Below are 18,064 nucleotides of genomic sequence, written 5' to 3' on the forward strand. Positions count from 1 at the left end.
GTCACTTAATTTTAATTATTGATAACAGTGTTTCAGACTATGCTAGTTAACATGAAGAAGTATGAAATCAGGCTACTCTACAGTACCCAGCTGCTAAGAGGTCAGTAAGCAGTGGCAGGGGACATCTCAGATCTTAGCAGCACTTTCTAGTGTGTTTATTTCCATGTTTTGTTATCCCTCACATTCTATCTACCACTGCTGTAAAAAGGCTGTTTCTTCTCTGTATTCTTTTTAACTGGAAATATGGAGCAAGCAATCTGCATTGCACCTACAGCATAAAGAATCCAGGTAAGCCATTTTTGCACCTGTTTGATGTACTATAGCCTTTAATTACTATGTTGCAAACTAGCAGTCAAAAATCTCACCCATGCTTTAATACTCAGTACTGATGCACAGATCTATCCATGTCAGCATGACTGCAAAGCAGTAACCACATCCAGATGTCCTTTATGGATTCTGGAGCGTAATTGTTGACTTTTTTTTTCAGTCTTGTCTCTGATTTATATGATTGGTATGACATAAACAAATTGATTATTCAAATGTCAAACCTTTCTGGGATTAACTGTGATACTTTAACCATGTATCCAACACTGTATCTCTGCTTAATACATAGTACTTTTTTTTTCCTTGTTAAAAAGTTTTATACTGACTTTGATTACACTCAGGAGAATGAAGATGTGAAAAAACATATTGCTTGCCTGAGGCCTCAGGTGGAAATGAAAGGTTTCACAGCTCAGAGAATCACTCTTTGGTGACTTTGAAACTTCTCATACTCCTGATCCTAGGCCGAAATCCACTGCTCAAGTCTTATAAATGAAGTGTGATCCCTAAGTACTCCAAATTGATTAAATGAAAACCAGGCAGGCAACCTATATACAAGTGGTTTGCTCCTTGACCCTATATTCTTGGTAGATACATTTATACTCTGACATTTAGTGGCTAGGGGAGGAAATATTCACCTTATGATGTAATACATACATGTGTTCACATTTTTTTTTTTTTTTAATAATGATGCAATATCACAGTCCCTCAGGAACCTCATGTTAATTTCTTACCTACCAGATTTGGCTTCTGTAAGTGCCTCTCTTGCCAGCCCCAGTTCCCGTGCTGGGCTGAATGGTCTCTGCCTGTCTGTGTTTTCTCTTTAAGGACACTCCCAGCAGACCCTTCTGAGTCCCCAGGACCTCAGCAGAGCCCAGGGATGCCGCTGCGCTGGCCGGTGGACCCAAGGGGCGAGGCCGCCTCAGAAACCTCAGAGGAACGCGAGGCGCCCCAGAGGATCGCAAAGCCACCTCAGGCCAGCCCGGCACTACCACACCCACCCCGCTGTTGGCAGCGGCCTTCGTTCTTTTTTCCCTGAAATACTCGAGTAGAGGTTTTGACCGCGTTAATGGCGGGACGGCCCACGGAACGATATTCAGATGGGAAAGTTGCCGGGCGGGCGAGGGAGCGAGGGAGGGAAGGAGGGGAAGGAGGGGAAGGAGGGGAAGGAGGGGAAGGAGGGGAAGGAGGGGAAGGAGGGGAAGGAGGGGAAGGAGGGGCTGGCACTGTCGGTGAGGCGGAGGGGCCGCCGCAGTTCTCTGCCGCGTCCGCCAACCCGCCCCTGCCGTCCCGGCCCAATGAGCGCCCGAGGCGTCGCGGCGGCGGCCAATGGGCGGCTGCACGGCGGACTCCCCGGCAACATGGCGGCGCCGGCAGCGGCGGGGTTGATGCGGTGCTGCCGCAGCGTACGCTATGCCCGGTAGCCGGAGGAAGGGGCCCAGCCTCAGGCCCGCCGCCCTCAAGAGGCGCGGCGGCGGCGGCGAGGAGCAACAGCAGCAGCAGCTCACCCGGCGGCGGCCCCCGGAACCCCCCGCGGAGGAGGAGGAGGAGGCGGCGGCCGGTGGCACAGGCCGAGGCCTGCCCGCGGGGGAGGTGGTGGCGGTGCGCGGCGCTGCAGGTACAGCGGGAGCGGCCCCGGGGCTCCTGCCCTGCCCGCCCCTCCCCGGAGGGCTGGGGGAAGCGCAGCCTGCCCGTGAGGAGGGGCCGGTGCGGTGTAAACCCCCGCTGTGTCCCGCCGTGTGCGTGGGAAGGATCCTCTTGTCAGGGAGGGATGGAGAGCATCTTCCCGCGGCTGATACCGAGAACTGACTCAGAACGCTGATCCCCTCGGGTAGAGGATAAAGGCAGGCCCTGCTGAGCCCTCAGGTGCCAAGCTTCTCCTCAGATTTGCTCCGCACATGATCACTGCATCTTTAGAAATTATTTGTGTTGGCTTCCACACCTGTAACGTCATTTTCTAAAGGGCAGAGTTTGAGCCTTGCATAGGGTGTTCGGTTCAGCTTTACTGATAGGAGACAGCTGCAAGCTGGATGTGAATAGCTGTATTCCTGCTTCTAACAGGCCTAGTTAAACAAGGTCTAGTGGAGACTCGGGTAGGTTGTGACCCAGAACACCTTGGGAGCCCATTAAAGTTGTGATCCAAATCAGAGTCTGGGTGAAAGAGATGGAACAAGCCAGAATGCAAAATATTCTGCCATATAGGTATACATAATTTTCCTCCTCGTGTAAGCTGTAATCAATAGTGTCTCAAGTAGGAGAATTGACAGTTCTCATCTTTACCATCAGATTCTTAGCATATAGGTGTCAGTATCATGTAATGCTGTTATCTCTGTGGTGATGTCACTGACAAAGGTATTCTGTATTAAATGTACAGGTGCAGACAATATTCCTGTTGTAAGTAAAAGAATGTTGATGAGTATGAACTTGATTTTTACCCTTAAAAGACACCTAAAGCACCTTCTTCAAGACTTTCCCTTATTATGTTTTGATTTATTTTGGCCTCGTATTTGTTGGCTTTTAAAAAGAATCATCTTTCTGTTTACACAGAGTCATCTTTACATAAAACACCAAAGAGATCTCTGAGTAGGAAATCCCGAATACCTACTTTCAGCTCTCCTGTTAATGACACCGATATACAGCAAGAAATCTTTTGGGATCCTCATTCACCAATTGGACATACACTAGGTAATACTTACAAAACTCAGTCTTCAGGGCACCTATTTGAGGTATGCAGTGGGAATGTACTAAAAGTTATAAAATTTCTTTTAAAAAGGTCCCTTTCCCCTTTCTATTATTGGGGTTGTTTGGGTTTTTTTTATTATTAAAAACCCATTAATTTTTCAATGTGGTGCTGAATTGAGTTCTGATTTTAGCACCTGTATTTGATTAATTTGAGCTATAAATGCACTCTGAAATTGAATTGTTTTGCTGTTTTTAAGAAGGTTATTTTGCTTTGCTTTCATAGGCAATGGAAAACCAAAACAGTCTACCAGGAGATGTGCAGTAGAAATTTCAGAAATTGTAAATCGTATTGCTCCACAGGTAATTATTACTTCCTATGCTCTGTGTATGCTGTAAACATATTCGGCATTCAGTTTTAGTGAAGGCTCAATTTTAGTTGCAGTAGTCTCTTGAACACAGCAAGAATTGGGTGTGCAGAAAATGAGTAACGTGCCCATAAAACTGGACTGAATTAAAATTAAAAACGTAATATTTGATGGTTGCTTTTGTGAGTCAAGGATGCTGTAAAAAGGCATGTATTAAGAAAGATGTATTAAGAAAGTGGACTTGCAAAAGCTCAATTTTAGAAAGTTTTCCTTTCAGAATTCAAATTACTACCCTTAGTCTTAGGGGTCTGTTGAGTTTGTTTATCCTTAATCCACTCCTCTGTTAAAAGGTAAGAGTTTCTTCACATACTAGATTTACTTTGCAGTTGTTTTTAAGCATTTTGAATGATCATGAATGACTGATGAAGCACAAGAACAAGACTCAGATGAGAGAGATACTTCATGATACTATAAAGATAGTAACTTTGTTTCCTAATTCTAATAATTTGCCATTTTACCCTAAAAACTACCTCTCACTGTAAACTTGATGTCCATAGCCTGGAACATAATACAGTGTTGGCTTATCATTTGTCTTTTACTAATTGCAAGAAAAGAACCTGTTATTCCTAAACTACTTCTGTAGTATTTAGCTTGCAAAATATGTGTGCTTATTTGACAGGGCCATGTAAAATGTATTCACTATTTGGCATATTTGTGAAAAAATATACATAAGAATTGGAAAATAACTGATAAGGGATGCCACTTTCTCTCTTTTAAATTATTACAGCTCTGTTATAAATGTAAGTACTAGATTGGATTTGCAACTATCTGTTACTCATGTTCCTTTTCCTTTGGGGGATGAGGGGGGGGAAGAGAATTTACCTCAGACTACTCTACTTTTAAAGTTTAGATTGCAGTAATTTCTCAATCCAACACATGGCTCTAGCTCTCTACACAGGTTACTGCTACATTGTTTTCTCTCTTAGATTCCAGAATTCAAACCCAATCCTAAACTTTGAAGTTTTAAAGCACAGTTCATTTAATTTCTAAACTTCACTTGTTTCTGTTTAAAGGCTCCTTGTATAAATGAGTTTTAATGGAAGAAGAATTTTTTCCTGGAAGCATATAGAATATAGTTTATTTCAAGTTCTCTAATCTCTTAATGCTGCTTTAAGCAGATAAATACAGTTGAATTCAGGTAGCTTCTTAGTAGTATACTGAACTAGATTACAGTTTGTTACATATATTGCAGAATATGTGTAAACCTGAAGTAAACAGAGTATAAGATTTGAGCACCAAAGGAAAAATCAGTTAATTTAATAAAGTTCGTGCTTTAAATTGATATAATTAAAGTGTGCTACACTCTTAAGTGTAACTATCAGCAGACAATGTTGCAGTAATCTCATTTAGCTTGTACTGGTTTAGCTCATAGCTGTCAGAAGATTGGATCCGGTTTGATTGGTTTAGCAACTTTAATGCAAGGTGTGCATCTAGTCCAATCTTTACCTGAAGTCAAATTACTAAGCATTACAAATCTAATCATTCAGGATGAAAAAGCAGCCTGTAATGAAGGCTCCCTTTTAGGGACATGGATTGGTGAGGATGCTATTCCCTGTACACCTGGAGCAGTAAAAGTGAGACTGAGGACAAAATTAAGTTGTACAAGGTAAGTAACAGTTTTGCCTTGCCCATAACAGCTGGACTCTCATGAACAAGGGTTTGTGGTGTTCCTTTATGTACAGTGAGCCATGTAATTGTATATTAGGATACAGAATGCTTTTAACTTTGGGCTTATCTCTTCTTAATGGGGTGTTTATTGGGAATTATCAAAATGATTGCGTGCTGACTGCACACTGAACACAGTTGGGTTCCGTCATATTCTCTCTAGTTGTTAATTAGAGAATCAACAGTTCATATGGTCGTGTTATTGAGCTTGGCTAAACTTTCTCAGTAGGTCTGACTTTCCTTTCTGTATTTTTTTCCTAATCTAGAGATATTAAAATAAAAAAAAATCCTGAGGAAGAACTAATGAAATTGGCTAAGGAATTTGATAAAAATCTAGTAGAGCTAGATGCTGTTCAGGAACAGGACAAGCTTGGTCATGACTTCATCCAGACGGCCTCAGAGTCTTTAAATCCTTCTAAAGATGAAGGAAATATGAAGAACCTGAAATCCCTCTATGGTGACATTTCTGAAATAGATACTGCTCTGTCCCTGAAACCAGTTGGACACAGCACTGGCATCCCTGCTGCAGAACCCTGTCACTCTAACAGTCAAAAGTCTATAGACCTTGAGGCTGAAATAGCCCTTCATGCTCTTTTTGACTGCTCTACACAGAAGTGTAGTGGACGGTTGAGCCAAGAACTATCAACCATTTCTTTAAATAACAGTTTCCATGAAAATAAAAGCACCTTGGAAGAGGAACGGCTTCCTGAGCAAATTGAAGATAAGCAACATGATAGTTCAGAGGCAAATAAAAAAGATACCCCATGTGCACTAGAAAGCAGGAACCAGACTTTTCCAAAACCTGATACTCACATGGTAACAAGAAAAAATCCTAGTTCTTTGAAGACACAAGTTGTTGTCTCCAGTAAGCTTGCTGGAGTAGTTAATGATGATTTTGATGACTGGGATACAGATTTTTTGGCAGATGACTCTTTTGTGATGCAAATAACCCAAAATCCTGAATTGCTAAGTACTGAAGAAGCACCACCTACTCCTACAAATCCATCTGTGCAGGGTTTCAGTGATAGTAACAGAACAAAGGAAAGAAGTAGTTGTAATTCAGTAACTTATTTGGGAAGTGTACACAAATCTAACAGTTTACAGTTTTCACCTTTGAAACATTCTAGTAAAATCACACAAAATGTTGCAAAATCTCTATCTTTACAAAAGCCATATACTAAGACAGAAAACTCAGACACAGAGACTATAGCCTTTCATTGCAAAGGTGATGCTAAGCCAGATGAAATAAATTCTATTTGGAAGAGTGCTCAAAACAGTGATTTGAATTATATTCCCGTTTCAGCACAATCTCAAATTAAGAACGGAAATGAAACTATTCAGCCTAAAGGTGATCCTCTTCCTCTTATTCCTTCAAGATCTAGTCCTCATAAAGAACGGATTGAAAAACCTGGCAATAACTTACCCATTTTCTGTCAGTCATCCAGTGTTTCTACCAGCATGAAACCTAATGATCTAACTAAAGTGGTTAAACAAGCTCATACAGGTCACTTAAATCATACTGAAACACCAAAGAAATGTCCTCTGTCATTTGATGACTGGAAGGAACCAAAATTCTCTGATGAAGTATTAGATATGTTTTGTGAATCCGACAGTCTTTGGGATACAAACTGTGAAGATGATGAATTGTTGTATCAGGTGTGTGATGATATAGAAAAGCAGACTCAGAGTCAGGAGGTTAAACAAGGAAATGAAAGAGCTAAACCTTCTCAAGGAGCCAGTATCAATTCCAGATCAAATGCTGATAACAGCTTCCCATCACCTAAACAAGGACTACCTGATTGCCTCTTGGCACAAATAGCAAATGCAAAACAGGATACTGTCTCACTAAGTGATTCCTGTAGGAATTCATCAAAGGTTACACGTGGGCTGGCCACAACAGATCATCTAGTGAACTGTAAAAATGTTTCAAATTCTGTAACTCTGATCTCAGGTCCTCCTATGGAGTGTAAATACACACTGTCTACAAACTGTCATCAAGCTGCTTCTGAAGATTCTACAAAGACTGTTTCAGGAAAATGGTACAGGTCAAATTCTGTGCCAGCAGGACAGACTGGTTCTGAAAAAAGTCTTGTTAATGCAGTAAACCTTGTTAGTAGCAAAACATTAGACAATCCAGATCTTTTGTGTAATATGGGAAAGATGCCAAACAACAGTTCTGGAAACAAAACATCACTTATGCCTTCAAAGTTTAAGTTCCGAAAGACTAACAGTTCTCAAAGTGCTCTTCATGTACAGTCTGAAAATCCAGGGATTCATTCTGGCATTGGAATTACTCTTCAGGGTTTGGAAGAAAGCAAGAATCAGGTGAATGTGACTTTACACAGCAAGCTTGACAATAAGAAACTACCTTTCAAGAGGCATCTTTCAGAGTCTTTTGCACTACCTACATCAGGTATTTGTCTTTATTGAATAACTGTTAGACTGTTTTTGCTGGTTTTCTTACTGTAACTAGAAAGTCAGAGAAATGTATACTGTACTCAGACTTACAATGGGCTTCAATATTTATCTATTCAGTTTAAGCTTAAGTAAATTATCTGATGAGAATTTGGAGGGGGTTTTGTCCATAACAAAATGGTTGTGATACATCTTTTGAATTTCTGCAGTTTATTCTGTTTCACATTTTCATTCTACTTCTCTGAGTACTTCACACTCTTTCTCCGTACACACTTGCAATCACTAGGATCAGGTATAGGCTGACTGCAGCAGTCTGCATAGCATAGCGTATTCTTAAACTGGTATCTAGAAGTACTACTCTATGATGTATGATGTATTTTACATTCAAAGAAAAAAAAAATATATAATATGTATATTATATATATTCAAATATGATATATTTGATATGCAATAAGCGTTGGTAGTGTGAATCCGTGCTTTAATTTACACTTCATCTTGAAAAATGTGAAGAATTACTTCTCTTAGACCTGATTCATAAAGCCCCTCTTAATGGTAGGGCAAGGAAAGAAGGCAGCAAATGATACAGAAATTTGTTTATTATTTTTGTTTAATATGGAACAGTTAGAAACTAGACACTTCTGAAACTTTGGCCTGTATTGTTCTGGCTGAAATTGTCAATGAAATATTCTTGTGTTATCAGTCTAAACACTAACATTTCCTTTAACTAGAGGGAGGGTCACTCACTTTTCCAGGAGTACTCTGTAATTTTCCATTCATTGGTGTTACTTGCTAAGAGAATGTAGAACCAGTCAAGTGCTAATCAGTCTTGTTTTTACTTGATCTCATGGCTTGAAGTTTTAATCAATACTAATTTTGGTAAAATGTGTCCTCAAAGTGTACTATATGAGCCTCAATTTTCAGGAAGCACTGCTAAGCAACAGCAAAAATTCCTGCAAACTGTCAGCCAGTATTATTTGAAGAATCAGTATTTCATCTGTGTTTCTTCCCCAGCAAAGCAGCAGATAAATGGAAAGTAGCAATTTCAGATGTTAATGGGGAAGGGAGAAGAGAGATAACTAGTCATTCTGTTGTATATTCTAGAGAAAAGGAGTGAAAAGGAATAGCATAGGTTTTCTTTACAGGTGATCCACAACTGTCCTCATCTTAAATTTTTGGTGAAAGGACATTACTGTAACAAAAGGTGAATGTTAAGTGGTCCTTTCAAAAACCAATAAGTAATTTTTCATGGACACTATTTCTTTTTTTAAGAAGCAAAAAGACCCCTTGTTTTATTTATGCACTTTGAAAGACTACTTATTAAAAATACAGTAATTGGAAAGTGGTATAAGAAAATGGCAAAAATCTTGACATAGAGTTTTTTTGTCGGTTCCAGTGAGGTCAAGATTTTATTGTATGGGAATTTATAGTTCTGTAGCACAACATATAAAATATTATGCTTAGCTATCATGTTCTTGTCTCCTCTGTCAATTTTTATTGCTACTTTTGACCTTTTTTCAACCTTTCTGGTTTTATTTGTGTGACACCTGTACTGTATCTGACCCCTGTGTCTATACCATCTCCATGCCCATATTTCTGCCTAACTCCCTAAATTGTAGAGCCCTTTTCAGTCTGATAGCCTTAATTTTCTTAACCCATCACCATCTCCTGTGTTGACTCCCGATGTCACAAAGTTCACTTGAAGGGCAGCCAAGTAAAATTTCCTTGAAGCAAATGTCTGCATCCCAGTATCTTCATTGGGAGGTAGTAATCAGTAGCACTACAAAGGTCATGTATCTTAGCCCCCTTCCTGCCTTGGGGACAGGATAGATGAGCCATTTTTAACTTGGGTGCCTGGCATGTCAGAATAGTGTGCTCTTGCCATAGATCTTCAAACACTGAAAAAAGCTAACTTAAAATGCATATTGAAAAAACTTGAAGGTTCCTAATACATGTTTTTGTTTACAGTGTCTATGGTGGAACAAAAAAATAGAAAATGTTCTCAAGAAGAGATTGAAAGAAAGAAACAGGAAGCTCTTGCACGAAGGAAATCCAGGATGCAGGCATTATTTAAAGACGCTTGAATTTGGAGTTTATTTTTGTCTGTGGAGTAAGTTTTTGGGAAGGGAATATTGTAATGCTGGAAGACTCTTTAAAAATTCTGTTAACAGCTACTGACAGCAAGCTTTTTCTGTTTCTTAATTGGAAAAAATCTTGACCTGAATCATAATCAATAGTATTTAGTCTAAAGTGTTTGTATACACACGTAAGTGTAAGATGCCAAAACCAGACTGCATTTGTTTCGGCTGTATTTCTTTTATTGCCAGTATTGTAATCTATAAGAAGACCCTGAAGTACATCCAGACTGAGAAATACTAACATCTGCTCTCAGGTAGAAGAAGTTTTTAAGTTTTCATTTAAAGAAAGTACAATCTGGAAGGCATTCAACATCAGAAAACTAATGGAAATGAACAGGATTTCAAAAGTGTGTTCAGTTTGTCACTATTACCTTAGGTAAGAATTGTACATAGTGAATGAAGAATTTAATATAAAATTTCATAATGTGAAAAAGCATCCTGGGAAGGATATTTGATTTGATTGTTTTATTGTTTTTTAAATTCTCTTCTTAAAGAGTTCAAGATACCCTAGCTGAAAAAATTGGACCACTTTTTTCTAAATATGCATTACCAATCTAATTAAAGGGAGCTTATGTCATTTTACTGAACCATGAGCAATATACAATACTCCAGGTGAAATCTCAACTATGAATCAGTTTAGCCTTATGGGTTGTACATATTTTTCAGACTAAAGACTGTTAAAACATAAAAATGCAATGTCATGTCAGCGTGACGGAGGCTGATAGAATTTTTGATGTGATTGATGGGTGCAGAGCTCAAACTGCAAAAACTGCCTGTGGGTAAGCTGCAAGATATTTTTCAGCTGAGAAATGCTAATATGTAAAAATGTGACAATATGAAAAGTGACTGTAATTGTTCTTTGTAAATATATAACTTTGAAATGTACCAAAGGTTAGAGGAAGCTTTGGTTTCTGTAGTATGCACCATTTTTGTAATGCCTAAAAATGTATGTATTGTATATTTGTAAATAACCATTAAATTTTTTTACTTTTTTCTGGTCTGTTCTGGAAAATACTACAGAAACTGGTAAAAGGGATTGGAATGGGAATTCTACATGGTCTTTACCTGATCATTCTCTCTTGGTAATTTTCCCAGTTACTCTGTGCCTCAATATTTTACCAATAATGGTGACAAAGTACTTCCTTTGATCCATTTAAACTAGAAATCCTTGGTGGATGGACTGGTTTGACACAGCCAACTGTAGGAGAGTCTTGAAATACTTCACTATACTGGTTTTCAAAGTAGTGAATTTGCTTTTTTATTAGCCACTGTTCTGGGTGCTAGCTAGTTGATGATGAAATCAAATACCCAGGCTCCCCAAAGAGCCCAGCACACATTCTGCAGTCTGTGGCAGCAGGTCCCTGTCCTGCTAGCTCTAGTCATTGTGCAACAATTGATCTGACTTACTGATCTGACTGAAAATGAATACAGAAAGAATGTTTTCAGCTTTTCAAATAACTGCATTATATTAATACACTTAACAGGTAATATGAGACTGCAAGACTCTTCATTGTGTTATCAAGCCTTTGCTAGCAGTGTTCAAACAGTTCACAAGCCAGAAGATGCAGTATCTTCATATAACAAATAAAAGGAAACCCTAAATTATGGCTGTTGCAAAAGTAGTATTTATACTGAGGATGTAGTTTGATCTGTGTATCTGAGGGCTATGCTTGTCTTTTGTGCTCTAGGAAAATCTAAATTATTGGGTAACTTGCCAGATGCACTATTAGCCAAGAAAGTGACACTGAAAAAAGTCTTCTACTATCAGTATTAAATATGAGTTATAAAACTTGCTTTTAACATACTGATACACAAGAATATCAAATCTTACTGAGAAAGAGAAAAGTTAGGCATTTGCTGGGACTATTCAGCTTATCAGCCCTTCCCTCCCCAGGATATTTCTGTAGAAATAATTTGGTAAAGGAACCAGGATAATACTTGTTTTCAAGGCTAATATAATTAATTATACTTATTTAAGAAGGTGAGGTAACTGGAAAGGCAGGAGCTGTTCTGGGAGCTGGAAAGTATTTTTTTAGGAAGGTTTCCTTCTCTAATGCTGAAGGTTTGATACTGGGATAAACAATAGATACATAACACGAAATACAGACTAAGCACATCATGGCTTCACTTGCTCAGCATCCAGAATTACACATCCTGAATGCTTGCCTCTTTATCCTTGAGCACACTCCAAGTTTAAAACCAGCTGCCTGCCCTTCCAGGTGATGCTGACTCTGCCAGTGCCCAGGACAGAAAGGCCCTGGAGATGCCTGCCTAAAATGACACTACTGGACTCCCTTTGAGAGAAGGGTAAGAATATACTTGCTTATCCTTCAAAACAAGCACCTAAACAACTCTCTATCTCCTGAGCTGTAAAATAAGAGTTCTGTATTTGATAAGGGGTGATAAGGGGAATTCTACTGCCCCAAGAGGTGTGGAAAGGACCCTTTGAAAACTTCCCAGCTGGGAGACGACACAAGATACTTTTTGACCAATTACTGTAACTTACTTAGCCAAGTAAGTTGCTTAGCCAAGCTTGTGTTGCTTAACCATATTTAAAGAACCTGTGTGTGAAACACATTAATTTTAATAGTTTGCAGCAAATGCTTCCTAAAAAAACAGTGTGAAACACGTTAATTTTAATTGTTTGCAGTGAATGCTTGCATCACCCTCCCCTATTAAACTATTCATAACAGTGGGGACTTGATTTTTAGTTTTCTAAAAAATATTATACTTGAAAGCCTGTAATTTGTTTTTTCTTCAACATTACTTTCCAAACACAAATCACAAGTTTTTGGGATCATTGTTGCTTAACTGATGTTGAGACAAACTGCAAAGATTTTTTTGGTCACACCTCGAGCATCCCCAAATGCCTTACCATACAATCTCTCAGTTAATAAATTGGAGAGTCCCTTCTTGTTGACTTGGCACTACTTACTGGAAACAAAAATAATTCTTGCATTAAAATGAAACTATATCACTTTTATTGGGTAAGTTTGGTAAAAGTGAAAAACTTGAGAACACTAACTTCATAGAGTTTCATTAGTGGAGTCGGTGCAGGGAGAAGATTCATAGATAGTTACAAACAAGAATCTCCACACTATCAAAATAAAATTCCATTAGCAAGAAATTTTGGTCTTTAAAAAAATCAGTAGACTCATATTGATAGGTCTGAAACAGCCAAAAGACTTAGAATAAATCTCATGAGAAATAAACTGTCTAGCTATGTATCTATTGGGAGGGTACACACCAAGCATCTTTCTTGTGAGTGCCTTTGTTCCAAGGGCCAGTCTTGCCCTTCACCTCTCCCTGCTATCAGCAGAGTGCTGGATGTGGACTGAGCCCAGCAGACAGGGTGGCATACAGACATTGACAGGGTTTCATGACATGAAGAGTTTAACATCTGCCAGATTTTCAAACATCTGTATATTAAAGCTAGCAGCCCAGCTGGGGTGTGGCTACAGATGGATCTGTGCCTCAGAACCTGAGGGGTCATTTCAGGTGCTCTTATGGCAGTCGGTGACGCAGAGAGGGCAGTTCAGACATTAGGTGCCTGCACTAGGTTGCAGATGTACTTGGCTCCACATCAACAAAAGCAGCCATCTGCCCAGCAGATATTTTAGGGATGAGGTAGAGGGCCTAGACAGCTGCTCTGCAGTCAGTGGGCAGCCAGCAGCTTCAGAGAGCAGATGAGAAGTGCAAGAGCTGCTGCCCTACTCCTTGTTCCCATGTCACATTCCCTCTCCTTACCACTGAGGAAAGAAGTTGAGCATCAGCCTTGTGACCCCACAGATTTTACAGGTTATGCTCAGCATCTCTCATGCTTCCTGGTAAGCTCTTGGTGACCCACTGATACCGTACGTGCCTTACTCATCCAGTCTTGCAGTAGACAACAGATCTTCATTAGGAAAGTATCTACATAATTTTAATGAATTACTACATATGTACGCTTAAGAAGTTTGGTACTTCAGTAGCTGACATTTCACTATGAAGTCACATCTTCCTCCAGGCAAAAAAAGACCTATACAAATAGTAACAGCAATCTTAAATACTTTCTAAATTAAATTATGACTGTCATGTTTCATTATAAATTAATTGATTACTGTTTGCTTAGGCACTCATCTTCCTTTCATTCAGAGCATAGTAATTTTTCCATGAGCAGAGCAATCAGTAAGCTTAAGCTGGAATGTAAATGGAACTCCTGTACATCCCCATATCTGAATATAATTTTTATTCCACGGATATCGAGGCATTTCACAATGAGTAATGTTACTAAAATCCAAGGATTGTCTGTTTCAAGTAAAAACTGTGGTAGTTTTTTTTTCCTTTTAGGAAAGGCCAATACAATCAGGTAAAGGATCCATTCAACATTATTCTCCTCATCTGTATCTGAAATTATATGTTCTGGAATATACATAGATCCATTCACAACCTTCCAGTTTACAATGGTGAGGGATTATGTTTGAGAAATTTAGTAACATTAGGATTTTATTGTGTTAGTTGTATCAGATTTTCAGAAAGGCCAGCATCCAGCAGCTCTTCAAATTTTAGCCTATAGGGCTAAAATTAATCTTAAGGCTGTAGTTCAGGAATAGCAATGTAATCTTATACTACATATACCACTTATTCCATCTAGAGCTTTATACCCAGAGGAATAACATAGATGAATTCATTGATTATATCTTTTTAAGCCTAAAAAGAGCTACAATTTGTCAGGGAAGAATGGCTGGAAGCAACAGATAGTGACCTAAATAGTAGAATTCCAAAGATAAAATAGAAGAAAATGAACACAAATGCTTTCTTTTTTGAGAGCTGCATTGTCTGCAACACACTCCAGTGAATCCAGAGCTTGTGGAAGAGGCCAAGGCAGATATAATCCGTGGAACTAAAAATGACAGCCTGAGTAAGTAGCCATCAAAAACGAAGCTTGGAAGACTCTGGCAATTGTGCTGTGAATCATAACTGCAATATTTGTTCAAAGCTTTGGTTACTACGCATACTGATGGTTTTGTCAGAGCAGTCAGAAAAGTCCTGCCTCATAAAGCACTTGTGGATAATGTAGTGTTCTTGTGGACCTAAATACAAATTTCTGTGACTACTGTCTGGGCATAATTTCAGTATGGTAGCTGGCAAACCATCAAGGGCCCAATTCTAAGGGCCCGATTCTACTCTTGCAGAAATTTCATTAGAGCACTGGAGGTAACAGTGTGACTCAGGCAAATAAAGAATCAAGCTCAGGCATTTCATTATTTAAGTAGTTTCTGTCTTTAACATAATAATCTAGTAAAACAGCATTTATCAGAAATTTTTATTGTTTATGCAAAATTTAAAAGGTTTTTTTGGAGAAAAAGATTGCATTTACACACAACTTTTAAAAGCCACAGTTAACAGCTTTGACCTTGAACAATGTAATTAACAGAGGTGAGGAAAGGACTAGAGGATTTATAGATTTCCTTTTTAATGAGGCTGTCTGCTCTTTGCAGATTTTCCTCACTGAAGGGAAAACTTCATTCAGGTTTTAACCCTGGAAAATGAGGTCCTATGTAGACACAGGAATGAAGCTTTGCCACAGTTTGTGTGAACAGAAGACTGACTGTTCCAAATAAAATATCATAGTCTAACTAACAGAGCAATTTAGGTTTTGGTTATTATTTTTTTCTCTCTGAGCAGGGTGGGATTTTTTACATGCCTAAACCTGAGCACCTGCTTGGCACAGTTTGCAGAATGGTGGCTGTAGGGCCAAGTGTGTAAGGCAATTTAAACACCTGGGGAAGTTATTCATGGCAAGTCAGATCGGTGATTCTCAATGACAGGAAAAAGATCTTGATGAATGGTTGTTTTTGAATATCCCACGGACATCTAGCTGCACCTTTGGGTGTTAAGAGACCTGTAGAAAGCTGAACCTCTGACAAAAAGCCAACATAGTGAGAGAAAGGAAACAGTTCTCCAAGGCTTGCAGGACAGTTTCGAAACATGTGGAAACATCAATAATGATTTGCAAAAGACAATTTTTTTTTTTTTTTTAATAATTAGTTCTCCTGTTCTACAGCAAAATCCTGAAATATATGCTTAGAAACATCACAGATCTTAATTTCTTTCTTCCTAGTTGCTTCTCATAGGCTACACTGTGCTTGAATAGGGCCAGATGTTTTTATAAGCCCTAATGCCGTAGATGAAGATGGCATTAATTTCAGTAACTACTTTGTTATTGAACTTGAATAGGTGTTAGCAATTAATAAATGAAACCGAAGATTATAGAAAGGCTGTTTTCCGTATCTTTTGCTGAATTTTCAGCATGCTGACTTGTGTGTCTTCAACATAAGGTACTCATCAGAAGTGGCAGTCAGACCAGCAATACCTCAATTTCTAGTATAAAACATCAGAAGATACCAGAAGATTTTATGTTTCTTTCTGTCCAAATCTGAAATGGCTTTTTTTGAAACTCCTCGAGGCTTTTTTTCTCTCCATCTGTAACTGTAATCCCTCACTATCTGATGTGGCTGTTAAACATGTTCTGCAGATCAAACTAGAAACCATGTCCTATTAATGTTTTCACAACAACCAGACTCCCGCTCCTTTACGGAAGACTGCAGCTATCTACCAAGTATCAGCTTCACATTTACTTTTAGTGAGATCTTTAACTCAGATATATTCTAATGCGTAAGTCATTCACTCCTGACATTTAAGGATCCCAAGTTTGATGTGTTAAAGCTGTACAATTATGTAATCTGTGGATAAGGGGTGGGGAATACCTGGACTGCTTCTAAAGGAGGCAATGCAGGGTGAGCAAGAACAGCAACTTCATATATGCTATACAGCAACTTATGTATGTGAAATTGCTTCATCACTGATGAAAAATTTCTAGAGGTCAAAAAAGTCTGAATACACAAATCTTGACTAAGTGATAGTTTTCCTGTAGATAACCACAGACATAGGAAGAAAAGTTGGAGGACAACCTGTAGAAAGACTTCTGAAGGTGAATGGAAAGACATTTGAAGATGGTTTATGATACTGTCAATTAGTGTAGACCAGATAAAAACAGACCCTTTTTCATTTTCTCAAGAAAGTTTGAGGCACCAATGAAACTACATAAAACACCTGCTAGTTATAAAAATGTCAAGCAAGCATACGTTTGGGAAATGGAAGGATCCAAACATTCATGAAATGGCAAGAGATTCTTGGAAGACATGTCAGATATATTTGTCATCTCAGAAATTTGCCTGTCTGTGTTCCAGAAAAAGCACAAGTAGTTTTGTGAGCACTGAAAGTAATCAAGCCTGATTTCCTACAGACTAATTAATGGAGTTTTTAAATGATGCAAGTTCCAGTTGAGGCTTTTTTGGTTGAGTTCCATAGCACGAGAATCCAGTGTGGATTCTCTAGGGACCCATAAAAATGAATGTACATCTGAGCTCTTCTGCAGACACAAGGGGTTTTTTAGACTTTTTCCTCGATCATCCCCCTCAGTTTCATCATACTTCTGAAAAATACCATTATTTTTTAGACTCTCTAAAGAGCTGACCCCTTTCTCCCCCAGACTACTCAGTGGAATTCCCTCATCCTTTTCACTTAATGGTAGTGTTGTACTCATTACGGCTTGAATACATACAAGAAAATATTACTTCTACTCTCCAAACCTGCCTAATTTTTGTTATTCACAAGAGAAGTCTTGCAGTTTACTAAGTAACAAGTAATTTGATGTTATTTTTTTACCTTAGAAAGAGAAAAGATAGGAGAGGGCCTGGAGCTTTCATTCCTTGTCAAGATTTGTGTGGGACCCTGTGCTTTTCTCTGTGTTCTTGTCAGTCAGCCACCTTGCTGCTGCTGGAAGCAGTGCCACTCTGCCTGCTCTATTGCTTGCTGAAACCTACAGTCCTGCCCTGATATATATATACGTAAGTATTAATATTTTGATTAATTTTCTGCACAGGAATATTTATCAGTTAAAATCAAGAAGTAAATCTATTTTTAAATGAAGCCAGCTTTAGTATTTACTGCAGCTTAATGACAACTTTAGACAAGAATTTAATTACACAGAGTCAGCATACCATATATATTGTGGGGATGTACCATGGGACTTATTTTAAAGTGTAATTTAGAGTGTAACTTTTAGACTGCTCCTCAATATGAACTTAAATCAAAACATTTCCGCTGGTGGAGCACATTCTTCAAAACTGATTACGAAAGTAGCCACTGTACTAACGGAGGCTTTACTTTAATTTTATGTATTATGGTGTAAATGACTTGCAAGAACACTCTTGGGAAGTTGCGCTGTAAATTAGTATCTTTAAACCTAAAAACTGCAAGGGAAATATTTTTTCACAGGGACCTATTTTTTACCTAGAAATACATCTTTTTGTAGGACAGTTTTGTATCTCTTGCAATTCACATACCACATCCAGAAAATACATAGAAATTCCGTGC

At 38.7% G+C, this 18,064-nt stretch overlaps 1 protein-coding gene across 1 annotated transcript; it reads left to right on the forward strand.

Moving 5' to 3' along the window:
• The first annotated feature begins 1,676 nt into the window (after window positions 1-1,676).
• Window positions 1,677-10,013, forward strand: ETAA1 (ETAA1 activator of ATR kinase). Its single transcript, XM_030447480.1, has 6 exons — window positions 1,677-1,939; window positions 2,869-3,006; window positions 3,287-3,363; window positions 4,916-5,034; window positions 5,360-7,506; window positions 9,474-10,013. Exons 1-6 carry the CDS (start codon window positions 1,735-1,737, stop codon window positions 9,587-9,589), a joined length of 2,802 nt encoding a protein of 933 aa, XP_030303340.1. The 5' UTR covers window positions 1,677-1,734; the 3' UTR covers window positions 9,590-10,013.
• The last annotated feature ends 8,051 nt before the right edge of the window (window positions 10,014-18,064 follow it).

The sequence above is a fragment of the Calypte anna genome, chromosome 3, assembly GCF_003957555.1.
Source record: "Calypte anna isolate BGI_N300 chromosome 3, bCalAnn1_v1.p, whole genome shotgun sequence".
NCBI classification, from domain to species: domain Eukaryota; kingdom Metazoa; phylum Chordata; class Aves; order Apodiformes; family Trochilidae; genus Calypte; species Calypte anna.

Bases quoted from the DNA above. Each gene is read 5' to 3' on its own strand.
- ETAA1 (XM_030447480.1), top strand. From the start codon at position 1,735: ATGCCCGGTAGCCGGAGGAAGGGGCCCAGCCTCAGGCCCGCCGCCCTC. The intron at 5,035-5,359 runs GTAAGTAACAGT...TTCCTAATCTAG, and splicing joins ACAAAATTAAGTTGTACAAG to AGATATTAAAATAAAAAAAA. The intron at 7,507-9,473 runs GTATTTGTCTTT...TTTTGTTTACAG, and splicing joins TTTTGCACTACCTACATCAG to TGTCTATGGTGGAACAAAAA.